The sequence below is a fragment of the Moschus berezovskii genome, chromosome 24, assembly GCF_049115385.1.
Source record: "Moschus berezovskii isolate FMDL1 chromosome 24, NW_MosBer_1.0, whole genome shotgun sequence".
NCBI classification, from domain to species: Eukaryota; Metazoa; Chordata; class Mammalia; order Artiodactyla; family Moschidae; genus Moschus; species Moschus berezovskii.
Window position 1 is genome coordinate 9,816,774 of NC_142483.1, and position 26,594 is coordinate 9,843,367.

Consider the following 26,594-nt stretch of genomic DNA (forward strand, 5'->3'; position numbering starts at 1 on the left):
GTGAAAAGTGAAAGTGAAGTCACTCAGTCGTGTCCGACTCTAGTTATTCTAATTACTGTTATAGCTGGACTTAATTCAGCCTCCTGTGTTTTTTAATTACCATACTTTTCAGTTGTTTTTTCCCCTCATTCTTGCCTTCCATCTCAATTTGCCTTTTAGGTATGACAGTTTCCTAGCTGCATCCTACAGCACTGTGATTTATAACAGGGAATACATGCTTTGGTTTGGTGCAAGGTTCTTGGTACACAGCTTCTAAAACTGTTACAATGTCTTAAAGTGGTGAGAGTAATGGAAACATCTTTGGTTATATTTTGGTCTTCTATCTTTGGTTCCTGAAATAGCTTCAAAGTGATAAGTGAAAAGTGTCTGTTGTTCCTCCCAACACAGATCTTTCAACCACATCTCAATTTATGTATGAGACTTTTGGAAAGTTCCAAAGGATTGGTGGGGGTTGGGGGTGGCATGCTGCTGGCCAGGGGAATCAACCTTGTGATGAGAAGGTTGGATCTTTTGCCCTTACCCCCACACACACGCCTCTGGAGAGGGGAGAGGGGCTGGAGATTGAGTTCTGTCACCAATGGCCAAGTGGATTATCAATTCTGCCTGCTTACTGAAGCGTCCACAAAAACCCCTGAAGTATGGGTTTTGCTGAGCTTCCAGGTTGGAGAACACATGGAGGAGCTAAAAGGGTGACTGCCTGGAGAAGGCACAGAAGCACCTCACTTTTCTCCTATACCTTGGCTATCCATCTCTACCCTTTCACTGTTCCAGAGTTATACCCTTCCATAATAAAGTGGTCAAATAGCAAGCGAACTGAGTTCTATAAACTGTTATAGCAAAGTATCAAGCCCAAGAAGAGGGTTGTGGGAACTTCGGATTTACATACAGCCAGTGAAGGAAATGGCAACCCACTCCAGTGTTCTTGCCTGGAGAATCCCAGGGACGGGGGAGCCTGGTGGGCTGCCGTCTATGGGGTCACACAGAGTCGGACACGACTGAAGTGACTTAGCAGCAGCAGCAGCAGCAGCAGCAGTGGGCCATCAGAAGCACAGGTTAACACCCTGGCTTTGGGAGTGGCATCTGTAGGGGGGGCAACCTTGTGGGACTGAGCCCTGAACCTGTGGGGTTTGATGCTATCTCCGATGAACAGTGGCAGAACTGAGTTAAATTGCAGGACACCCAGCTGGTTTCAGAGAATTGATTAGCATGAGGGAAAACCCTCACATATTGGGTGGTTACAAGTACTAGCAGATTAAAGTTGGTTTTTTTTCACCTCCCAATAGCTATTCTTCCATTCTTCTTTAGTTTCCAAATCCCGAGTTTTAGCTAGACCCCTTGCAACTGCTGAAAGGCATTTCCCAGCCTCCTTGGAAGCCAGGTGTGGTCACAGAATTGGCCAGAGAGATATAAAGGGCCATCTTTTATATGATTTCTGGGAAATTTCCTTACAAGGAAGGGGCATGCCCTTTCTCCTGATTGCTCCTCAGCTACCTGAAAACACATATGATCGGTTCAACTAAAGCAGTCACCCTGGACACTGAGGTGACCACCTTGGAAGCTGAACCCACACAAAGCAGTCACGGGACAGAGCAGCCAGGTTTCTAACAGCAGCAGTCCTTCTTCGAAATTCTTTCTGGAAAGACGCCCTACTTAACAGACTGATTTTCAGGTCTTTCTTCACTGCTAGCAAACCTTTCCTAATCAATACAACATGTTAAATAAAAGACTTCTGATAGTTATTCCATTAACTTATTAGGATCTGTTAACTATTTTTCTCTTTCCCCATCAATTACTCCAACTTACTGACTACATATCCCAGCGAGAGAAGTAGTTGAGGACATTTTCATCTCTTTACTGCCTCCTCTCCTCACCTGTCTTCCATCTCAGGATTACTCGGTATTTACCTCTGGACTGTTACTGATGCAGGCTGCTTTCTTAAACCTGTAGTCTTAACTATTACTAAACTTTTTATTGAAGTATTACATACAGAAATATATAAATCATGAGAGTACAAAAGTGAAGACTTTCTTGGGAATTCCCTGGTGGTCCAGTGGTGAGGACTTAGTGCTTTCACTGCCAAGGCCCAGTCTGATCCCTGACTGGGGAATGAAAATCTCACAAGCCATGCAGTATGGCAAAAAAAAAAATTCAAAAGACATTCTTATCAAGTGATGGTGAAAATGTTAATTACTCAGTCATGTCCAACTCTTCGCAGCCCCATGGACTGTACAGCCTGCCAGGCTCCTCTGTCCATGGAATTTTCCAGGCAAGCGTAGTGGAGTGGGTGGCCATGCCCTCTTCCAGGGGATCTTCCTGACGCAGGGATTGAAGCCAGGTCTCCTGCACTGCAGGCAGATTCTTTACTGTCTGAGGCGCCAGGGAAGCCCTGCACCTACATAATCACTACCGCACTGTCCCCCAGACCAAGAAGCAGGACAGCACTACCTCCCACGCGTCCTCCTCATGCTTCCCGCAGTCACAGTTCTTTCCAAAGCTAATCTCCACGGTGACCTTGAGACGCACAGATCAGTTTTGCCTGTTCTTAAGCTTTGTATCAGGGACTCATACAGTAGGCCATGTTTTGGGTCTGGCCTCTCTCACTCAACATCGCCGATAAGCCTCAAGGCTGTCATGGCTGGAGAGAATTCTATCGTATGCACACACCAGAATTCATTCTATTTTGGGTGGCCATGTGGGTTAGCTCCAGTTTGTGACTATGACAAGCTGTGCTGTCATGAACATCTTTGAATGTATCTTTAAGTGAATGTGAGATGCATTTCTGTTGGCTGCAAGCCTAGAAGAGGCTCGCGGGGCTGTAGAAGAGGCACACAATTCTTTATTTAGTGCTTGTGGCTCCATCTTCTAAACTCGCTATACCTCTTTATACGCCCCATCAGCAGGGTCCAACACCTCAACCACACTTGCTACCACTTTTCATTTAACCGTGCTGGGGATGTGCAGACGCACTGCATTATGGCTTGAATTCACCATTTCTGGATGCTTGCCGAGGCTGAACATCGCTCCGTATGCTCATTAGCCACAGGGGTAACTTCTTTCCTCAAGTCACTGTTACAGGTTTTCTTGTCCCTTTTTCTAAAAGGGGTGTCTGACTTTTTCTTACTGACCTAAAGGGGTTTCTCTGAAATTCTAGGTATAAACAATCTGTCAGACATACTGCAAATACCTGTCTCACTCTGCGGCTTGCCTTTTTACTCCACGATGAACAGTTCTTAACTTAAAAGTCTTCCAACTCTTATTTCCTCCTCTACAGTTTGTGGTGCTGTGTCCTGTTTAAGAAATCTTTGTTTCTCCCAAAGTCCTTGCTTTGCCAGAGAACACTTTACTACCTGTATGCTAGTAGAGCTATATGCTGGATTTTACTGCATGCTCCCTAATACCACTTCTCCCAAGAGGTTTTCAAGAGGACCTCTGTGTAGAAAACCTTCTAAGATCATCTTAAGACGGAGAAAAAATTTACTTTATCCTCACATTTAGATAACACTGTAGTAGCTTATAAATTCTAGTTTTAAAGTTATCCTACTTAAACATGAGTTTGAGCAAGCTCCAGGAGATGGTGAAGGACAGGGAAGCTAGCGTGCTGCAGTCCATGGGGTCACAGATTCGGACATGACTGAGCGTCTGAACCACAACAACTTTGATCTGAAAAAGTATGCCTTAGGTCCACAGATACCACTGGGAAATTTTATATTAATCTGCTTCTCACTCATGACTTTCCCTTTCAAACAGATATGACATTTTTGCTACATCTCTGTTGTTAAATTTCAATCAAACCTGTCTTGGTGTGGGCTTTCTTTTATCTGTCGTGTTTAGCACTCTTTACATTGAAGATGTTTCCTCTTCCGTGATTACTGAAAAACTCACGGTCACTCCTTCCAGCATTTTCTTTCCCTTGCCCATCATTTCCTCTCTGCTCCTGAAATTCCTATTATCTGGACATGGGCATTTCTACTCCCTGCCTCCATAGTATGCTTTTTTTTTAAATTTACGTTTAATTGATTTACAATGTAGTGCTAGCACTTTTCTATTATCTTCTGCCTCCTTATCCCCTAGAATTCTTCAACCTGAGCTTTCAACTTCTACCTTCAGTCTTCAGTAACTTCTGTAACTCAACCCCGCCCTGAATTCTTTGTTCCCATGTTATTTCTCTTCTTGTTTCTGTTTCATATACCCATTTCCTCTTTTTCGTAGGATTTTCAGTGTTGACTGCGTCCTCCTAAGCAGCTGGGGATATGAATTCTGCTCCAACTAGCACTGCCTGTCAATCTATCACTTTCCTTCTACTCTGACTCTGTCAGTTTCTCACTGTGGTTCCCTGTGAGCCTTTCGCCAGGTGAGATCACACCCATTCTCACTCACCACACCCCTCCAAGGAGCTCCCAGAGGCAGAGATGGAATCCAGAGTCCCACATGGCTCACCTCAGTCCTCCTGTCACTCCTCTGAGTCCAGCCACAACTAACTCCGGCCGCTCTTCAACCAGGCCTGCTCGGCCCCAGCTCTTCTGCAACTGCTGTCATCTCCACCTCACAAAACTGTCCTGCTCACGAAGCACCCCACTCCCAGCTGATTCCCTTGCCTCCTTCATGACCTTGTTCAAACGGCACCTCAGCGGGGCCTCCCTATCATCCCATTTATGCCCAAAGCCTTAGCACTTGCTGAGTTTTCTTCCTTGATTTTTTCCTAGAGTACTTGTAATTCTACAGACATGTGTCTTTCTTAAACTTATTTTCTGCTCCTTGAGGACGGAAATTTTGTTCTGTTTATTGCTGCAAGAACGGCACCTAGAACAGTGTCTGGCACTACTGGGGGAGCAGTAAGGTGAGCTGTGCCTTAGGAATTCTGCTCTGAGCTCATTCAGCACTGGACACCCTCTACCAGGAGACTCTAACGTTTGGGGTGTCTCACTGAGGCAGTGCTCTTTTCCAAAAGTGGTTTCCCTTCACTGGAATCTCTTAGGTCTGAGGCTCTGGAAGGAGTAGGGAGAAGCAACAGGAGGAAGAGAAAAAGGCACAACTGCCAACAGTCTGCCTTGGCCTGTACACCTGGGCTCTTTCACTCCAAGCTGTCAGCCCTACCTCAGAGATCAGAATCCAAGCACCCTCTGTCTCCTAAGGAAGTTGTCTCAGTTTTTATGTTATTTTCTCTTAGTTCTGTGGCATTTCCAGTTCCAAGAAGGGAGTGAGAAGGCTGCCAGGCTACTGTTATCTGTTTTTTAGGCTGCTGTCACAAATCACCACAAACTTAGTAGCTTAAACAACACAAGTTTATTATCTTATGGTTTTGGAGGTCCGAAGGTCAAAATGACTGTCACCGAGCTAACTCAAGGTGCGGGCAGAGCTATGTTCCCTGGTGAAGGCTCCAGGGACTTCCAGAGGCATACCAGCTTCCCTGGCTCTCGGCCAGTCGACTCTGTCTGAAGTTTCATTGCTCTGAGTCTGCTTCCACCTTCACATCTGACTCTTCTATCTCCCTCTGTTGTTTATAAGGACCTTGTGATTATGCTGGGCCTACCCAGATAATCCAGGATTATCTCCCATCTCAAGATCCTTAATCACATCTGCAAAGTCCCTCCCGCCAGGAACCTAACACATTCACAGGTTCCGAGGATTAGGACATGGACTTTGTCAGGGGGCGGGAACACAATCATTATTCTGCATAACACAGCTATTCTGTCGTCTTTTCAGGAATTGGAGATCAGAGTTTCTTACACTGAAGTCCATGGCTAAGCTTTGGGAGGAGTCTATAAAACCCCTGAGATTGTTGGCAAAATGCTGCATCTTCCTGTGTTTCTCAAGAGAGAGCTCGTAGCTTTTGTAAATTTCATAGAAGAGCTATGAGTCCATTACCACAAAACATTCACTGTCCAAGATCTGACTGAGGAAGAGAGCGAAGACCAGCACTCTCCCAAGAACTAGTGGAACACAGACACGATTCCCCTATCTTATACTGTATGAAAAATCCACCACTCCTTTCTGTTCCCTTCTCAGAACACGCGTTAACTCCACACCACACATGAACCTCTCCTGAAGACAGAGGTGCCTGGAGTCCCAGTTAGTACTAGAGTAATTCCCCCAGGAAGTGACAAGGGCAACAATCAGAAACACTCCCTGGGGTAAAGAGTGGGATGGAATGAACTATTACCTTTAAGTAGGTAAGACCCTATGTCTGAGCCCTCTCTTCCTCCATCAAAGCCCTTGCCTATAGGTGGAAAAAATCAATGCCCTTGACAGAAACAAAGCCACATCTTGGCAGGACAGCATCCCCAGATCCCAGCCCCTCCTCTTCCCCATCTCCTCTTCAAAAGCAGAGGCTCACTGCCTGGTTGACACGTCTGACAGCTTTCCCTGGGATGGCTGCCCAGCATGCTGCTTACCAAAGACCAGGATTACAGACTTTGGATACAAAAGCAAATGTTTTCCATCTGGTTTAAAGAATGTTTTTCTCTGGCGTCTCTCTTATACCCGTGTGCCCAGCCACAAGAGAGAACAAGTTCACTTACTTTGATTGCTGGGTCTGCCTTGGCCATGTGCCATCTTCATTTTGGGGCTCAATTACTAGCACCTGAGTAAAAGAGGAAACCATATTAGGAACGTGCAAACCATCTCACTTGCTGCCATGCTCAAAACCAAACAGGTATCTGTCCACACATCCTGGCGGAGTTGTCTGCGGGGGCACGGCCGGGGCCCTCCTACCTGACCCTGGTACAGCCCAGCATCCTGCACAGTGTTGTCTAACTTGCTCAGCTGCTCGTAGGTGTTGCTCATGTATTTGTTCCACAGCCGTGTCTCGCGCTCTGCAGGGATGTTGAAGAGCTTCCTCATCTCCTTCTCGATGGTTGCTGGGGACAGGCAGACACATCACTCTGGGCTTTCTCCCGGTGCAAGGACAACAACAGCCACAGCAAGCTGAGGCTCATCTTCCGTCCTTTTCAGACGGTCATGGGATGCTCAGGATCAAAAGCTCTGACTGACCTCAGCCCCCTGGTGACTCCTAAGGCCAAACATCTTGCATGGGGCGTCCTTTTATATTCAAATACCCAAAGACTGCCCCTAGGCTTCTCATTCTTTGATGATGTGGGTCCCCGTTTACAACACAAAAGCAACATGGCATAGTAGAAAATGAACCTCTGGAACTAAGACAAATTTGATTTCAAATACTAGGTCTGCCATTCTCACTGAGATTTCTTCACTTTTATTACCATATGTTAAGTAAGCAGAGAACATGCGCAGTGCTTCACATAATATGATTGCCAGGCTTAGCTGTCCACAAGAATGCCCTGGAAAGCAGGCGCCCAGGTCAGGACAGGTAACCACAATCCAAGACTATCTGGGCAACAAGTCTGAAGAGGGTGCCCCACCTCCCCACTCATCAGCCACCGTGCCCTGCACTCTCACTAGCTTCCTGGAATGCCAGCCAGGGGGCTCACCGATGGTGTCTGCCTTGCTGAAATGGCAGCTCAGCATGTTGGTGGGGTCACTGTTCTCACAGAGCTTCAGTTCCAGCAAATACACCTCCACCTTGCAGTGCTTGACAAACAGGCCATGTTCTACCACCTGTGAAGGAGAGAGCGGGTGAAGTAGCACTGGTCCCACACTGGGACAGTCTGGGAAGCAACATGCCTCATCAGTGACAAAAGGCAGAGTCTATATGACAATGAGTGTGAGCTTTAAAGTCACCGGCATGTGTCTCAGGAGTTTAAAAATCTTATTTCCACTGGCCCCAGATAGATGAGGGGCATAAGAAGAAATATTTTCAGTGAGCCCAGATTCTTGCATATTCCCATATAGGAAAGCACTAAATTCCTTCACTTGAGATATGTGGTTTTCCTTTACTTAACAATAATCTTTTGATGTTCAGACTACCTGCCCTTTGTTGCAAAACTTCTCCATAACCTGACTCCCCCAGCCTCACCTCCTCAGAGCAAGTCTCTCAGGGTCACTTGAGATACTGTCTCTTGGGGGCTTGAAGTCCTAAAAATTTCCACCAAATAAAACATAAACTCTCAAAGGAAAAAAAAAATCTTATTTCCACTCATTAGGACCAACCAAGAGCATCGTAACGGAACCAGAACTAGCAACAAGTGGTCACAACAGGAAAGTCACTGTTCATCTCTAAGTGGAGATCGTGATACTTTCCCTTGCAGGGTCTGTGGAATCAAGAGGCCGGGAGAACACAGTTAAATCCTTCGGCAGCATGCTCACCACACAGCAGGACTGTAGGCGTTAGGGGACACCTTGAAAACCGGCCTGCCCCTCACCATTTGATTCCTAACCCCTCTTGGAGTCCCAGGTTTCAGGCTGGAGAAAGAAGGTATTCCGGCCCTGGAGAGTGATACTCAGGAACTTGACGTCAGCACTGTAGCCCTTCCCTGCCCTGCTGAGAAGGGAAACTGCACACCATGCAGAGTGAGAAGCGTACCCAGTGCCCACTCCCCCACCAGAGGAGACGTCCCCCTCTAATGGGACAAGCAAACAACTGTGGGAGTCAGGGTGGTGGGATACTTGTGAGTTCTAGCCACCAAAGGGGTCGACAAGCTGGGTTTCTCTCCCAGGGCCTGCCTTCCCTTAGAGATTGTTCTTATCTTGGCTATTAACACCTGTTTTCCGAGGTACTCAACAATGTGATCAGAGATTCCTAACTACAGGGGGAAGAGTGGTATCAGAAAAGTTAAGTTAAGCAAGAAGCAGCACATTACTGTGTGTCCATATGCCCCCAAGTGAACTTTCCCTCACAGAAGCTTCCAGAATGCGAGCTCACTGTACTGCGGGACACATCCCAAGCCACTGGGCAGATGTGATGTTTGGAGGCCTCCAGTCAACAGCTTAGGAACGTCTGTACCCCAGGAAAGCAAAAGCAGTCGGTGTCAGGGAGCACGCACAGACACTGACCAGCAGGTGGGACAATTTGGGTACTCACTTTTCTGACAATGGGCTGCTGGCCTTCTACGCAGCCATACCAGTTTAGTAACTTATTCCAGGCCTCTGCTGGGACCAAAACATAGTCCAATTCATCAATTAAATGTTCCTTTAAGGTCTGACTCTCAGGATCTGAAAAAGGAAAACAGCACATAGCTCACTGATCTTCTCCCCAGAAATCTTTGTTTTATGTGATTCTCACCTACTTTTCAGAAACAAGAGAAGTATTTATGGGAACAAGTACAAAACTCCAAAATTTGTCATCCAGCAGACCTGGATGATTGTCTTTAGCTGTGATTTCTGAACAGTTTGTGAGGAACCTGTATTTCTTCCAAAATTGGAGGGAGAAGGAAAGAGAAAAGAGAAAAACTCCGATTTACATTTTCAAAGTGCTTCCAGCTCCACAATTAAAACTATTTTATTATGAATATTTAACAATATCCTGCTGAATGAAACTGCATTGAAATCAGATATTACCTCTCTTTGATTTACTAAGCAAGCAAATGAACATGTCAATGAACTTAAATTTATTTTTATCAAGAGTCATTTACCATTCTTAGTGTCCAAAACGTCAAGACAAAAACTCAGCTGGACACCAGCCATACAGAGGGAGAAATTCCTTAACATGCAAAGCATCCCTCTTACACCCCCACACAGAAGCAACACAACCAGGATCCAGGAAGGGCCATCCCTGGACTTCCTTGGTGGCTCACTGCACAGGAATCTGCCTGCCAATGCAGGGGACACAAGTTCGATCCCTGGTCCTGGAAGATGGCACACACCACCAAGCAACTAAAACCCTCGAGCTGCAGTTACTGAGCCTGCGTGCTACAACTACTGAAGCCCGTGTGCCTAGACCCTGTGCTCTGCAACAAGAGAAGCCACTGCAATGAAAAGCCCATGCATGGCAACATAGAGTAGTCTCTGCTCACTACAGTGAGAGAAAGCTCATGTGCAGCAAAGAGGATCCAGCACAACCAAAAAAGAAAGAAAAGGACATTCATGGTCTGAAATATACTCTCTTAATGGAAACCCATGGGACTGGATCAAGGGAAGACTGACCCCCTCCCATGCAGGGAGCGTCCCTGCTAAGCCTGTGCACATCAACACCCACTCCTGCAACCGTGCCACTATTCTCTTCCAGACAAGTGAAGCCACAAAAGCCAGGGAAGCAGCAAGTACCCACAATGGTGTAACTCATCTGTACAAGGTAGATAATGTTAAAAGACAAAAGCCAAAAACAGCACTCACAAGATGACCAGGGCCTCCCATCTGATTCACCTTTGCCTTTTTCATTTCCAAGGAAACAGGAAAGACACTAAACAGCCTTGGAGAACAGGAATCCCAAAGCGAGAAGGATGCATGGATAAACAAAATGAGTATATAAGCGCAGTGGTGCATTAAACCTCTAAAAAGAAGGAGATTCTGACATGCCATAATATGGATCAACCCTGAGGACCTTATGCTGAATGCACAAAGCTGCTCAGAGACAAATACTGTATGATTCCACTTAAACTAGGGATCAAGAGTAATCAAAGACAGAAAGTACAATGATGGTTGCCAGGGTCTGGGAGAAAGGAGATTGGGAACTACTGTTTATTGGGTATGTATATTCAGTTGTTGTTGCTATTTTAACATTTACATTTATTTCTTTAGGACATGCTGGGTCTTCATTGTGGTGTGCAGGCTTCTGTAGTTGCGGTGTGTGGGGTCTCTAGCTATTTCATGAGTGCTTAGTTGTGGCATGTGGGATCTAGTTCCCTGGCCAGGGATTGAACCCAGACCCCTTGCTTTGGGAGCGCAGAGTCTTAGCCACTGAACCACCAGGGAAGTCGTGAGATTCAGTTTTACAAAATAAAAAAGTTCTGGAGATTGTCTTCGCACCAATGTAAATGAACTTTATACTACTCAACACTTAAAAATATTTAGATAATACAACTTTCCTGGTGGTCTGGTGATTGAGACTCTGCACTTACACTGCAGGGGGAACAGATTCAACTCCTGGTCAGGGAACTAAGTTCCCACATGCCACAAGGCAAGGCCTAAAATAATACTAATAATAAATTTAGATGGTAAATTTTATATGTATTTTACCATAATTTAAAAGGAAAAAAAAAGTGGCTCCTCACTGATGAGCCAACTGTTTTCCACAGCAGCTCTGGCACAATTATTCACACTGACAGATCATACATTTTCTATTCAGCAACAGAAGGATGATCCAGGAGGAGTACCTGAAACAAAAGCTTCACATGTCAACTCCAAGGTCTTCTCTGATTTGCAAATTAAAACTCACAAAGGTTCTTCACCAGTCTTACTTGGAGACATATACCTTCATTTCTAACACTAAAACTATGCAGGTCTGGCTACCCATGCTGTGCCCAACAGAAGCCACAGACCTATAAGGTGGAAAGGAGCCAAGAGCTTTTAGCGTCATTAACCCCAAGTACATCAGTTCTACAGGGATTTCTCCTCTGAGGCTCAGTGACGATTTTCTCAAACATGTCATTCTTATGACACTCAAGGGCAAACACAGGAACTTAACTGGAATTTTCAATACAGTTCACCATTGTCACTTAAAACTGCATCAGTCAAAGGGCATCAGAGTAAAAAGCACACAGGGGTTTTGCAATAAGGACTGAGCCTTTGCAAATTTCTTTCAACAGAGCAAATAAAGGGGAAAAAATGAGAGCACAACTTGGTCTTGGCATAAGGATTCCATCAGATATACAGGAGGGGCAGAAGTGGAAAATCAGAGAGGAAATGAGCAGACTACATTAGTGAGGATATGCCCTACCCACTCCTTCCCACTCATTCAAGAGCCCCTTCTAGGCAACTCCCATAACCGTACGCGGAGGCAGCCCGACTGGGACTGGCAGGTGACTGAGAGTCCAAGAGCTAAGAGGGTGGCCCTCATTGGCTAGAGATAGGCCATTCCTGCTCTGTCAATGTTCCAGGGTCTGAACGGAATGTACTTCTCGCCTCCCAAGCACACAACAAATGTTTCCAGCCTAAGCCAGTGACATCAAATTGAAAGACAACAGAAGAAATGCTTGCCCTCAGCTGAAGGTCATACCAAATGACTTGAGGGTCCTCCAGTTCTAGGATTCTCAACACCAATATTATTAAAAGCCTTAAGTGGGGTGGGAGGTGGAAGGGAGGTTCAAAGGGGAGGGGACATATGTGTACTTATGGCTGATTCATGCTGATGTATGGCAAAAACCAATACAATATTATAAAGCAGTATCTTTCAATTAAAAAAAAATTTTTTTAAAGCCTTTAAGAATTCTCCTCAAATAAAAGATGGAAATGGACAAAGTGCAAATACAATACAATGATCCTTTGGGGCAACTTCATGGTATACTTCTACCTATGACAGGAATAAGAGCCTATAACATTACTATGTCATTCTTATCTCCCAGAAAACAAGGTATACACTGAAGCACTGCTCGTTTTTTAAAACACCCAGGATAGTGTTAGGTATCTGAATCAAGCCTCATCCATTGTCTGCCTTCCTGCTGCCTTGACTGTGGACCCAGGCAACAGATCATCTCTGTCCTGCTTGCACGGGAGTCTAAAAGCAAGGCAGAAAAGAGCCGAGGAAAGGCCAACTGCCGTTTCTATGCATCCAAAGGTGCAAGCCAAGCTCAGCCATGTCATACTTCACTTTTTCAGTCACTTCTTCCATGAGGAGCTGGTTTGTGTTCGTAACTCTACTAACCTTCCGCCTCTCCTCACACTACTTCTGTGACAAACATGGCCACCACAGCAATGCCTGATGAATGTTGTCAGGTCTACAATTTGTCCCACTGCAAAGGTAACACAGAACATTCTGGTTCCCAAATTTCAGATTCCAGATGCAGTTTCAAAATAATATCCTATTTCTTTCCATTCAATAATCTCAAAACTCCAGCAGAATTTGAAAAAAAAAACCGATAAAGAGGGACAGGCAGACATTTCTTCAGACATTCCTCACTAAGACATTTCTGCTTTTACTAAAAGGAGTTAATTCAGGAAAAAAGCAGCGTCACTTTTCTGTGAGGGCCTGCAAAGACTTCTGCTATAGACACAAGTCAAGTCCCCTTGGTTCTATCCTCTCACAGTAGGAAAGTCAGGTTCATGATACCCATGGCAAAGATAAATGCAACCTCAGGCCACCATGACCTCAGTTTACCCAAGTGGACATTTCAGTTAGAAAAGCAACGGGACACTGTACCTGCAAACAGTCCGGAGTTGTCTATTGGGCCAGGGTACAGATTGTGCTCGCCCACATTGTACACGTCCCAGCTGTCGAAGCCCACGTACTTCTTCCACTGCTTGAACCATCGGCTGTCGATAAGATACCTAGGACAGACAAAAACATCCTGCACCAGAACACCTGAGGCTGGGTGTGTCTGCAGCTGCTCCCGAAATTGTTTAGGGTCCTTCCACTTGGGGAACAAGCAGTCCCTGCTAAAAAAAAAAACACACTCTCAAGAGAAGGAGCAGGGCCAGGCCCTCTTGGGCCTGGAACAGAAAGCCTGGCCCAGGGGATACACTAAGTGAAACGGCTGTTAGAAGAATAAGTAAAAGGAAGGAAATGGTTAGCTTCAAAAATGCTTGTTTAAAGAAACTCTTTCTATGGGGAAAATCTTATTTGCTAATGACCATGTCATTAACTTCATAATGATCTTTACAGAGGTCCTAGTCCAAGCAGACAGTTTGGTTACACTACTTTGCTTCATGTGAAGAGCATTAAACCAATTTTCTTTCTAAAAATAAGATAATAACATAACACACTTTAGTTTTCCTTTGAGGACCAAACATATACACACACATGTACATATATACATACACACTTACACAGTTATACACACACATATATACAATGTCGTGGTGTGTTTATCTTATCAAAAAGCATTGTTGACTTGGTTATATTTTAAAAGTGTCATCATGCTGTTTTATTACTACAATTAAGACAAAAGGAGGGGGAAACCTCTGTAGGGGAACAAAGCATAACAATTACATTAGTGAGTCCTTCAAATTATATAACCAACAAACTTCAGAGGAGACCAGCCAACTTCCCAGAGGCCACAAGGATCCATAAATACATCGACATCTCCAAAATGCTCTTTTCTCTCCGAACACTTTTACTGTGTGATTTTAGTCTATCTGAAACCTCCTCTACATCTGCAGACTATTCTCCATGTGTCACCACTATTCGGGATATCAAGCACTTCTGCCTGCTCTGCCTATCACAGCTTGGCCAGCTCAAGGACACCGTAACGATTGAATTCCTCCTAGCTTCTCTTCCCTGCTCAATTTCTCTGTCACTGTAATACAGCCATTATCACCACCACCATCGTTTCTTAAAAGAGGGTTGCTCAACCACATTCAGTGCAACACCAAGCCCCAGTTTCTGTTTCCACACAATAATACCACCCAGGAATCTCTTCACTAGTGGGAGTACTGTCCCTGCTACTAGATAATTTATTAAGAAAAACTTATTAACTCAGACTTGCTCGACTAAACCTTCCTTTCAGTTAGGCTCTAGGCTAACCCGCCTCTTGCACTCTGAAAGACTGCTGCCACCAATTATTTTTAACATTTGCTACCAAAATAACCTGGGACTCTCAGACAATCGTTCAGCTACTGACCTTGACGTCTGTCCAGCAGTTTACAAGTTACAGAGTATCTACTTATCTACACGTCAAGCAACTGAGGGCGGGGGCACCAAATAGCGTTATCTTGGTCTTAAAAATAAGAAGCCAGGGTCTGTGAGGTGTGGACGCCTTCGCCCAAAATCAAAGTGAATCTCCTCAACCGCAAGGTCCCCGGGAGTACTCCCCTTCTTTCCATCTCGTAGCCTTAGCCTCCGCCGGATACGCCCCCTCGGGCTCCAAGAAGACGGAGACGACCCTCAGCTCCACCCACGCTTTCAAGCAGTGCTCCCTTCCCTAAGGGGCGGGAGTCCAGCCACTCTCTCAGAGTCACCAACATCTCCCCTGCCCAGCCTCTAGTCAAGCCGGGAAAGAGGGGCCGGGTCTGAGCACCCGAGTGCCGATCCCTGGCCCAGTGGGGCAGAAAGGCGAGCCCGGCGCTCACCACTGCGCCCCTCGCTGGAGCGTGGTCCTCATCAAGGCCCCGAGCTCGGATTTCTGGGTCTCCGCATCCGGTCGCTCACGGTACCCTCCGCCTTCCGCCATCTCGTCCGCGGCCCCAGCCCAGCCGGCCCGGACATCCGCCTCGCGCACAGCGTGCTGTGGACCGCGCCCACGCGCGCACGCACGCATTCACGTGCGCGCACGCAAGCCCCTCCTCGTGCGGCGGCCGGGGTCGCCGGCCCGCCCCTTGCTTTCCCCCCACACCCCTAACGGCGCAACCCCGCCCCCTCCCGCGCGTGCGCGGTGGAGCCGGGAGTGGGGCCGGAAGAGGAGGCGGGCGTCGGCGAAGCGCTGCAGTGTTCCCAGCCAGGGAGGCGTCGCGGGACTGGCGCCGTCAGGCACGCCTTTCTGTGTCCAGCCCGGCGATCTCGAGGAGTCAGACCACAGGCCCCCGCAACCCTTCGGGTACCTCTTCTGGCCTGCGGGGTTATCCTGGTCTTAAATCAATGCAGCGCCAGGTGCGAGGAGTCCTGAAACTAGATTTTCTTGTTTTCACTCCAGCCATTCTGCTTTCTGCGGAGACCTCAGGCTAGCTAGCCCTTAGCTGCCCAATCGTGAACTCCGGATCCCTGTCCGGCAGGCCCTGCGGGAATATTCGCAATCATCTCTGTCTGAACCCCAGAATCACCTGGCCCAGGCCGAATTCCACAAGCCCTCCACTAAGCTACTTACTTTATCCGGCAGGCAAGCAGCCACAGAGGGGCGATAGCAACGGGGGTGGGAGGAGCGGTCCAGATATATTCTCCACATCAGGTACCCAGGCTGCTGCTTTGTTGTTGCAACCAAGTCCAATAGCCTGAACACCTTAAGGCTCCCACTCGACCGTGCGTACAAGAAACACAGCCCTCCTTCTGGAGGGCTAGACTATATGTGTCTAGCAGCTCCTGCCCTCAGAAAAATTAGACAAAATAGGTGAAACGAATCACCAGTTCAGGGTCGATGCATGTTACAGGATGCTCGGGGCTGGTATGCGGGGATGACCCAGAGGGAGGATAAGGGGAGGAGGGAGGTGGGGGGGGGGGGTTCAGGAAGGGGAACTCATGTACACCTGGGGAGGATTCATGTCAGTGTATGGCAAAACCAACCAATATAATATTGTAAAATAATTAGCCTCCAATAAAGAAAAAAAGAAAAATTTATAGCAGCAGAAAAAAAATAAAATGAGTTATAATAACTGCAAAAAGAAAAAAGAAAAATTAGACAAATATGACTGAGTACCTGACCTTATCCAGTGACCCCCATTTTTTTATGCACCAGGGACCTATTTCATGGAAGAGCTTTTTTCTTGAGGTGGGGGGGTTGGGTGGTTTTGGGGAAGATTCAAGAGCGTTCCATTTCTTGTGCCCTTTATTGTTTTCACACCAGCTCACCTCAGACCGTCAGACATTAGATCGCAGAGGATGAAGACCCCTGCTTTACCCAATCTAATAGAGGAGAGGTTATTTCACAAATAACCCCAGCACCAAGTCATGCAGTGTGTGATAAGCAGCATTAAAGGGTATAAATCAAAGACTGTAGACCCCAAGCTGTGAAACGGAGCATTTCACTTGAGTACCTTTTGAGTGTGATCTTGAAAGCATAGAAATGCATAGAAATGATGGTGCATGTTAAAGGAAAGGAGACTAAAGGGGTTAAAGGAAATTTCTGGAAAAAGCAGGGAAAATCAGAGTGAAGATTAGGCCAGTTGAGCTGGACACAGACTACTGAAAGGGCCTGAGATCTAAGGCTAGAAGGGAGGCTGGTCCCATATATCCTACGTACAGATAGATATTGTAGGAGGTTTGAGAACAGAGAGAAATAGATGAGGGTACTTTATACAGAGGTACAGCCCACAGACCTACTAAGAACACTTTGGAAAGATGTCTGTGAGGGAAGAGAGAAAAAACAGGTGCAGAGGAGAGAACTGGCCTGGTGAAGTTGAGGTAGGTCATTTGAACAGATTTACTACTTTTTTTAGGTTGAGTTTTAGCTAATTGAAATTAATATATTAAGGTCTATCTGCTAACAGAGGCCTCTTGGCAGCTGGGTTAGATAGTGGGACAAGGTAATTTGGAATTAAAACTGCCTTGAGGGACTTCCTTTGTGGTCCTGTGTTTACTTAAGACTTTGAACTCCCAATGCAGGGGGACCAGGTTCAATCCCTAATCAGGGAGCTACAAGCCACAACTAAGACCCATAGCAGCCAAATAAATAAATAATAATTTTAAAAAACACCTTGAATAACTACATAGCAATTAATCCCATGTACATAAGAGTTACCATCAAATGATGATAATTCTACATCTCGATCCTGACACCCCAAGTGCTCTTCTGTGAAAGTTCTTTTAAATTGTTAAAATTGTTATCGAACCAGAACCACTGCTTTTAGTCCTATTTATGGAAAATGAAAGCTGGGTTAATGGGCATGACTGAACCTACGTTACAGTGTCTGCTTCCCTCTTCTTTTTTTAGCAGTTCCTCTTATACCATTTATGGCATGGGTCAGATTCTTAAGGAAGTAGGACAAGTCAGCACCACTAGAAAGGGGGACAAAACCTAATTATAAAAATGAAAACTTTGGAAAATCTTTTTTGAGCTTGGATCTCTTCAATGCTATTCAATAGCTGTAAAAAAAGAAAAAGAAAAACTACACTGATTATGAGTAGTTCCTAAAAATTTATATTCGAATAACCAAGTGTTGTAAGTTAAAATGCAGGAAATAAAGTGACACTTTGTAGTCAGAAGATCACCATTATTTCTAAAGTTTTCAAACTTTCATAGTTTGCTCATTACACGTTAAAAACAGAACTAGAAAAACTAGAAACCATGAACATCTGCGTGCATGTTCCTGCTATTGTGGGAGTGACCCACGGATTTGGGAGGAAAGGAGCTGAGTAATTCAACTCAGGACACACCCTGGCCCCAGGACTGGATTCTCTGTTGGGCTGTCTCCCCTAGGGGAGGGGTATGGGCCTGGTAGGCCCCTCTGTTGACCCGGTAACCAAACCTCAGAACTGAACAACTCACCCATTGCCATGGGACCTCAGAGCACAACAGGAAGGAAAGCAGGAAAAGGAACTAGAGGGAACCGGCCTGACTGACTGGTCACATACCCGCGATCTTGGATGGGGATGATCTAATTGAGGGTTTGTAATGTCTGGGTGTGTGAACTTTAAGCTTTATTTGGTTTCAAATCATAAAGTTCTTTCCTTGGCTGGTGCTATGGCACCTAAACCTACTCCCCAGTCACCCTTGGTCCACACCTGCCTGGCAGTCACAGAGCACGTGTGGCTGTAATCACAAATACTGAGCACCTTTTGATTAGAGGTGGCATCAGGAGAGAAATATTTTTTGTTTCCTCCTTGCCTGTGCTTTTTTAGCTTGCCTGGGGACAGTGAAAAAGAAACGTTCTAGAGATACATTTTAGAAGAATTAAAAGTTTTATCAGTGACACTATCACCTCTGTGGTATAAGGAGTAGGTTTACTGGGGAAGGGTGGCTCAGTGTGTTAAGGTCGGGAATCGACCACTCCTCAATTGACAGAGGACACCCACGATAATGCAAGTCACACAGCGAGGTTTATTTCCAGCTAGCTGGGGTCCAAGTATCTGCCTGACGCAGCGGGTTTCAACAGGGACCCCGAGCACTCAGAGCCAAGGGTTTTTATAGCATTTTCAAAACATGACATTCCCAAAACACCTAACTCACAGTAATTTTACACACACACACACACACAGCTGCACATATCTCAATCCTGGTGTTTTAACGAGATAAGCTTATTTAACCTGTTTACCTAATTTCAGCAACCGCCCACATTCTGGTGCTTAAGATTAACTTGTTTTCCAGGTTTTATCTAGTTCTTCTTCCCTCAAGTCACGTACTCAGTAAAATGGTTTTTCCGGCCTCTAAGATGGCCGTTCTTATGCTATCCCATTCTTACATTCCCCCCTTTAGTTGTTTATAATGAGGAATCCTGCTCATTTGCAGGGCAGCCGTAGGGGTCTTTAGGAATGGGTAACCTTTCATACTGTTGTCTCAAGACCATGAGCTGGACGGTATTAACACAATCTTTTACAAACTTAATAAGCTTATTCAGAATGCAAGGGCCAAATGTTAAAATAAGCACAAACAACACAAATGGGCCAAGTAAGCTGGAAACTAGGGTGGTAAGCCAGGGAGACTTATTAAACCAAGCCTCAAACCAGCTCTCCTGTGCCTCTCTCTCCTTCTTTCTCTTGGCCAATCCTCTTACCTTAGCCATGGACTCTCATTACTCCCGTGTGGTCAGCATAAAAGCAGCATTCTTCTCCTAGTGTGGCACACAGCCCCCCTTGTTTGAGGAACAACAAATCAAGTCCTCTTCTATTTTGGAGTACTACCTCAGATAGGGAGGTGAGAGATTTTTCTAGATGACTAATAGAGGTCTCTATCCTTTCTAAATCTTCATCTATGGCCGCCCTCAGGGAGGTCATACCTGTATGTTGGGTAGACAGGGAGGCTATGCCGGTCCTGGCTCCAGCCATTCCTAAACTGAACAGGGTGGCAATGGTTAGTGCAGTGATGGCCTCTCTCTTACTTCTCTTGCTTGTGCCTTTACTCCAATGAGAATACATGCTTTCCTCGGGGTGGTAAAGAATGCGAGGCATCAGTTACCAGGACGCAGAATTCTTTAGATGCGTCAAAGACCGAGGTTGAGAGGCACGGGGTGAGGCCAGTCCTGGTACATATCCACCACCTGTCACTCTTTGGGATTAGCCACTTTGAGTTACTTTTCCAACTAGGGGAGCTGTTTATGGAAGCGCATAAACCTTGTTTATTCTGTGGCACTTTTCCTAGACAGGTCCTGCTACCGCTCACCTACTGCAGGGTCAAGCTGATTTTGCGGTCCCCCCATGAACATTGAGGGGGGTTTGTATAAGGTGATACATTATAGGTGGCATTTAGTCCTATAGCTTCATAAAATGGAGGCTTTACATCGTAGCATAGCCAGCATGAGGCCATGAGGTTAGGACTGGTAGCGTTAAGGGTCTCATACACAGTGCGCATCAGCTTTCATAAGGGGTCCTCAACGGCCTGTGTGGCAGGTGCCGGGGAGGTTACAGAGGTCTCAGTCTGGGGTATTACACCTCTTTTGAGGTGTCCTTGCTACCTGGGCTTTTGGTGGGGGCGGGAGGAGCGGAAGGAGCCAACACCTCATTTGGGCCCACTGGAGCACTGCTTGTCTGGGGTGTCTCAACCTTTAATCTGACAACAATAGTGGATCCCACATGCCCTCCATATTTGTAGAACACTATTCCCCACTGTTTTCCTTGAATCCAACCCTGAATCTCCTCTTGCCTTCCTTCGTCAGTGAACCGAGCCTGGATCCTGTCTGAATCTCGAGGGGAACAGGGGCCTCGAGGGAGAGGGACAGCCGCCCCTCTAGGCGCCCCTTGGTTAACAAAAGCAAATTTTAGAGAGTCTGGTCGCGAAACCGCCCACCTCCAATCCCCATCATTAGATGTGACACAGGCCCAACTCTTACAGAAGAAATACTGGACCCCCCCACATTGCTGGCGCTTAGAGTGTCCTGGGCAGGCATAAAATCCATAGCTACGGGCTAAATTGGATGCCGTGGACTTGTAAGCAGGGTTAATGTCTCTGAAACAGAAGGTCAAGTCTGGCCACCATGTAGATAGTGGGGCTACATGGGAGGTCTCGTAGAGAAGCCTACCAGTTTTTCCATCAGTCAGGATCCACGTCTGCTTGTAAGGTTGATGAGGATTGGTTTCTGCGTAGTTCCTTCTCCAGTCGTTGATCAGGGTCAGGACCAGTAGCCATTTCATCATCGGGCCGGGCGGGAGACTCAATGTGTCCCTGGGGTCTGGAGAGCTGTAGCTTCGAGGGTTATCAGGGTGCTGTCGCACGGTCCACTCCCTGGCTTGTCTCTGCTCCGGCTGGGTAGCTCGGCGTATGTGAGAGTGGTGGACCCAAGGCCCAGTGCCGTCAACCTTTAGGGCAGTTGGGGTGACCAGAATAACCACATAAGGACCCTTTTATCTTTTTTTTAAGGTTCAGGTTTTGTGTCTCCTTACCCATACCCAATCCCCTGGGACGATGCCATGTTCCGGGTTCGGTGCGTCCTTTGTCTCATACAGAGAGCGCACCAGGGGCCAGATCTCACATTGGACCTCCTGTAGGGCCTTTAGACTGGCCAGATAATTTGGGGCCACATTAGGGTCTCGGTCCGGTAGAGTACAGACAATAATGGGGGGTGGTCCCCCATACATGATTTCAAATGGAGTCAATCCGTGCACACATGGGGAGTTTCAAACCCGGAAGATGGCATAGGGTAGGAGGGTCACCCAGTCCCCGCCAGTCTCGATGGCCAACTTAGATAAGGTCTCCTTCAGGGTCCGATTCATCCTCTCTACCTGCCCTAAACTCTGGGGATTATATTTACAATGTAGCTTCCAGTTGGTCCCCACCGCTTGGGACAATCCCTGTAGGACTTTGCTGATGAAAGCCGGGCATTATCGGACCCTAAAACCTCTGGAACACCATATCGGGGTATGATTTCTTCTAGTAACGCCTTAGCAATAACCTGGGCAGCTTCTCCCTTCGTGGGGAAGGCTTCCACCCAGCCCGAAAAAAGTGTCAACCAATACCAGCAAGTACTTATATCCATACCTCCCAGGCTTTACCTCAGTGAAATCTACCTCTCAGCTCCGTCCCGGTGCCCTCCCCCGTACCCTCGTACCTGTGTGTAGGGGTCCCTTCCTACTGGATCTCATAGCCTGGCACCCGACACATTGGTCCACGATTTTCTGGATCTGGGTAGTTTGTCGGGGGAACCTGAGGCGGGCGGACTCGAGAACTGTCAGCAACTTCCTTTTTCCTAAATGGGTGGCCTGGTGCAGATTAGAAAGGAGGAACAGTCCTAGTTTCTCCGGCAGTATCAGTCTTCCCTCTAGGTCCCGGCGCCACCTATGCTGATCAGGTTTTGTGCAGTGGTGGTTCTGGATCCACTGTAAGTCCTCTGGGTGTAGTCAGGTCGCGGGGGCAGGCGCAGAAGCTCGGGTGCGGGCAGGGCGAGTGCCAGAGCTGGTGAGGCTACTGCTGCCTTTTTGGCGGCCTCATCCTCTCGTCGGTTTCCCTCAGCCTCCAAGATTCGGGCAGACTGGTGTCCAGGGATGTGGATAACTGCAACTGCCTGGGCTTTTACATGGCCGCCAGCAACCTCTGTACCTCTGGGAGATTGCAGTTCCTTTCCTTCCGCCGTAACAAAGCCCCTCTCCCAGTAGATGGCGCCATGCACATGGACAGTGCTGAAAGCGTAGCGGCTATCGGTATAGACAGTCACCCGTTTCCCTTCAGCCCGTTCCGGCACCTCTGCCAGTGCAATCAGTTCGGCTTTTTGGGCTGAGGTCCCCGGGGGAAGCGAGGCACTCCAAACAACATTCCCGCCTTGCTCCACTACCACCGCGCCCGCCCTTCGCACCCCATCCATAATGAAGCTGCTTCTGTTAGTGTACCATACCATTTCACTGTTGGGAAGAGCGGCGTCCTGGAGGTCGGGGCGTACCTGGGTGATCTCTGCCACGATTTCCTGGCAATCATGCAGGGGGGGCTTCTAGATCCGGGGTCGGCAGCAGGGTGGCTGGATTTAGAACGGCTGGTTCAGCAAAGGTGATCCGGGGCGCATCTAACAGGAGTCCTTGGTAATGGGTCAGGCAGGCATTGGTCATCCACTTACCGGGGGGATGCTTTAGGACCCCCTCGATCGCATGAGGGGTTACCACCTTCAGATGTTGCCCGAAAGTGAGTTTGTCTGCATCCTTCACCATTAGGGCTACTGCCGCGATGATCCTTAGGCATGGGGGCCATCCTGCTGCAACTGGGTCTAGTCTCTTGGATAAATAGGCATCCGGACGCTTCCATGGCCCCAGGCGCTGCATTAACACCCCTTTTGCTATTCTCTTCCTCTCATTGACAAAGAGGGTGAAGGGCTTCAGGGGGTCTGGCAATGCCAGGGCTGGTGCTTTTAGGAGGGCGGTCTTGAGTTCGTCAAAGGCCCTCCGTTGTTCTGGTCCCCAGGCCCAGGGGGCCTTATCCTCGGTTGCCTCATACAGAGGCCTCACTATCTCAGTATACCCCAAGATCCATAGCCGGCAGTAGCCCGCCATCCCTAGAAACTCATGGACCTCTCAGGCCGAGGTCGGGACTGGAAGCCTAAGAATAGTCTCTTTCATGGCCTTGGTTAGCCATCTGGTTCCTCCCTTCAGTTCATACCCCAGGTAGGTGACTGCTTGCCTGCATATCTGGGCCTTCTTTGCACTGGCCCGATAGCCCAATTGCCCCAGCTCCTGGAGGAGATCTCCAGTGGCCTGTCGGCATTCAGCCTCGGTGGGGGCGGCTAGAAGCAAGTCATCTACATACTGCAGGAGTGTAACTGAGTCATGGTTCTGGCGAAACAAGTCCAGATCCTGATTTAAGGCTTCATTAAACAGGGTAGGAGAGTTTTTGAACCCTTGTGGTAGTCTAGTCCAAGTCAACTGTCCAGGGGTTCCAGTGTTGCCATCATGCCATTCGAAGGCAAAAATGTGTTGGCTGTTGGGTGCCAGGGCTATGCTAAAAAAAGCATCCTTTAGGTCTAGAGTGGGATACCAAACATGTGAGGGGGGTAAGTGACTTAGTAAGGTATAAGGGTTGGGGACCGTGGGGTGGATGTCCTCGGTCTCTTTATTTACCTCCCTCAAGTCCTGGACTGGCCTGTAATCCTTTCCCCCTGGTTTCTTAATGGGAAGAAGCAGGGTGTTCCAGGCGGAGTGGCAGGATTTCAGTATTCCAGCTTCTAAGAGGCAGTTAATGTGTGGGGCAATCCCTTTTCGCGCCTCAGTGGACATGGGGTACTGGCTGACCCGGATAGGCTGGGCCCAGGCCTTAACTTCGACCACTACTGGTGCTCAGTGGGCCGCCAGACCCATGCCCGCTATCTCTGCCCATGCCTGAGGGTATGTTCTAAGCCAGTAGTCCATCTCATGGGGCCACTCTGGGGGGGTGGAGGAGCCCTGCAGGGCAAATAGGCGATGCTCATCCGCGAGGGACAGGGTCAAGACATGAAGGGGCTGTCCTTGGCCTTCCATCACCTTGATGCTGTCCGGCTCAAAGTGGATACGGGCCTGGACCTTGGTTAGGAGATCACGCCCCAGCAAGGGGGCCGGGCATTCAGGGATAACCAGGAAAGAGTGGGTCACTTGGTGGCGGCCCAAGTCCACCTGGCGCCTACTGGTCCATCGATAAGCCTTGGACCCAGTTGCCCCCTGCACCAGGCTGGTTTTCTGAGATAAGGGTTCTGTAGGCTTGTTCAGAACTGAGTACTGGGCTCCCGTATCCACCATGAATCCCACAGGCTTCCCCTCCACATACACAGTTACCCAAGACTCGGGGAGGGGACCCAAGTCCCATCCCCCCTAGTCACTGTCCATTCCCGCCAACAAAACCTGAGCATCTTGTTCGGCCCTGGCGCTTGGGGCATTCCCTCTTCCAGTGTCCATATTCTTTGCAGTTTGCGCATTGCCCCCTATCTAGTCTGGGCCGCGGTTTCCAAGGTCGGGCCGGACCGGTCGGACGAGGTCTCTCCCGGGCTGTACCTTGCACTCCCGCTAGCAGGATCTCGGCCGTCTCCTTCTGCCGTCTCCTATTTTCCCTACTCAGATGCTCTCTGACTTCTTTCCTCATTCTTTCCTGTAACTCCTGAGTTTCCCTTCTGGTCCGATCCTCTCTTTCCTCCGGGGTCTCCCGAGTATTGAAAACTCTCTCTGCCACCCTCATTAGATCCCGAATGGTCATTTCCCCTAATCCTTCCTGCTTATATAATTTCTTCCTAATATCTGGGGCAGCTTGGTTTATGAAGGACATAATCACGGCTGACTGATTCTCCTCTGCCAGGGGGTCCAAGGGAGTGTACTGTCTATAAGCATCATAGAGGCGCTCTAAAAACACGGCCGGGCTTTCATTTTCCCCGTGCATTACAGCTTTTACCTTAGCCAGATTGGTGGGGCGGCATGCCGCTGCTCAGAGACCTGCCATAAGAGTCTGGCGGTAGACTCGGAGACGCTCCCTACCTTCTGCATTCCCAAAGTCCCAATCCGGTCTATTCAAGGGGAAGCACTTGTCGATCAGGTTCAGTAGGGTTGTCGGCCATCCGTTGTCGCCGGGGACATTCTTTCTGGCCTCAGTGAGGATTCGCTCTTGCTCTTCGGTGGTAAATAAGGTTTTAAGGAGCTGCTGACAGTCGTCCCAGGTGGGGCTATGAGTATGCATGACAGACTCAATTAGGTCTGTCAGACCCCTTGGGTCTTCAGAGAAAGGGGGGTTTTGAGCCTTCCAGTTATACAGATCGCTGCTTGAAAAAGGCCAATATTGGTAAGATCGTTCCCCATTTGGGCCAGTACCTCCTAGGCCCCGCACAGGGAGAATGGGCGCCCCGGCTGATGTGGAGGAGGATGGTTCCTCTTCTGGGGTCTCCTCTCGGTGCCTGCGGGGCCTTAATCCCCTTGCTGGTCCTTGGGCTGAGGCTGGGGGAGCTGGCAGGGAGGTGGACGAATGAGGGGGCTCGGGGGAGGCAGCCTCCTCAGGTTGGAGCGGCGCCACAGGTGCGTATGGAGGGGGGTTTCCTTCAAAATCTAGGTCTAGCAGGGAGGGGTACAGGCCTGATTCTTCTTGTAAGACAGGTTTCTTGGATGGGTTCCCCCGGGGTTTTTTGGCGGGTTGTAGGGGCAGGCATAGTTGGTTGATAGGAGGCCCGAGAGACAGCCAATACCCTGGGGGGATCCTCCGGCTTCTCGGGGACAAAGCATTTCAGCCAGGAGGGAGGATTTCCTACCAAAGCCTGCCATATCAAAATATAGGGATATTGGTCCAGGTGGCCCTGTAATCCGGGCCGGTTGATTATGTCTCGGACCTTCTTAATAATGTCCAGGGAAAAGGTCCCCTGGGGTGGCCAGCCCACATGAAAAGTAGGCCATTCTGCCGAGCAGAGGGTATCAAACTTACCTTTCTTTATTTTCACACCGCCATAATTGCGAGCCATGGCGCAGATTTCAGGAAGTGGTTCAGGAGCAGGGTCTTAGGCGTTACCTGAGCCTGTCCCATTATTATTACAAAAAGAAGCCAGAAAAAGACAAGGGACACAATGCCAGCAAACACACAAATTCGAACCGAGCTTTTTAACACCCACCTACCGGTCCGCCACACCGCATTCACAGGCGCCGTCTCATTCACACAACACTCAGGACCCTTACCTAGGGTTCCAAACGGCGTCCACTGTGGACGTCGTTCAGGCACCCCTTCGTTGGGGACGTCTCCCACAACTTCCAGTAATGGAGCCTCCAAGGTCGTAACCCGCTCCTTCCTTCCACGAGAATTCTCAATTGGGACCGGGCAGAGACCTCTTTCAGTCTCTCCGGTCGAGGACCTGTTTCAGTCTTCCCCTGTTGGAGGTGGCCAAACCTCCTGCCGTGGCTTCTGTATAAACCTCAGTATTGGAGGTCGTCTGTC

The 26,594-nt window shown here is 48.1% G+C and overlaps 2 protein-coding genes across 3 annotated transcripts in view; both read right to left on the reverse strand.

The window, feature by feature from the left end:
• USP4 (ubiquitin specific peptidase 4) overlaps positions 1 to 15,181 on the reverse strand; it is a 40,597-nt gene extending 25,416 nt beyond the window's left edge. Inside the window, exons 1-6 of one of the 2 annotated variants that reach the window (XM_055413820.2) lie at positions 15,016 to 15,181; positions 13,148 to 13,275; positions 8,936 to 9,066; positions 7,446 to 7,572; positions 6,712 to 6,857; positions 6,519 to 6,580 (exon numbers count right to left, since the gene is read on the reverse strand). In XM_055413820.2, coding sequence (XP_055269795.2) covers positions 6,519 to 6,580; positions 6,712 to 6,857; positions 7,446 to 7,572; positions 8,936 to 9,066; positions 13,148 to 13,275; positions 15,016 to 15,116 — 695 coding nt within the window. In that variant the 5' untranslated portion in view covers positions 15,117 to 15,181. The remainder of the gene's footprint in view (positions 1 to 6,518; positions 6,581 to 6,711; positions 6,858 to 7,445; positions 7,573 to 8,935; positions 9,067 to 13,147; positions 13,276 to 15,015) is intronic. The other variant, XM_055413819.2, reaches the window with a different exon arrangement.
• A 3,431-nt stretch (positions 15,182 to 18,612) lies between these two features.
• Positions 18,613 to 26,127, reverse strand: LOC129536809 (uncharacterized). Its single transcript, XM_088831675.1, is given in 6 exon segments — positions 18,613 to 21,043; positions 21,793 to 22,662; positions 22,664 to 24,556; positions 24,558 to 25,393; positions 25,490 to 25,621; positions 26,091 to 26,127. Coding segments are annotated over 5 exon segments (3,558 nt in total). The 3' UTR covers positions 18,613 to 21,043; positions 21,793 to 22,002.
• Positions 26,128 to 26,594: the final 467 nt, after the last annotated feature.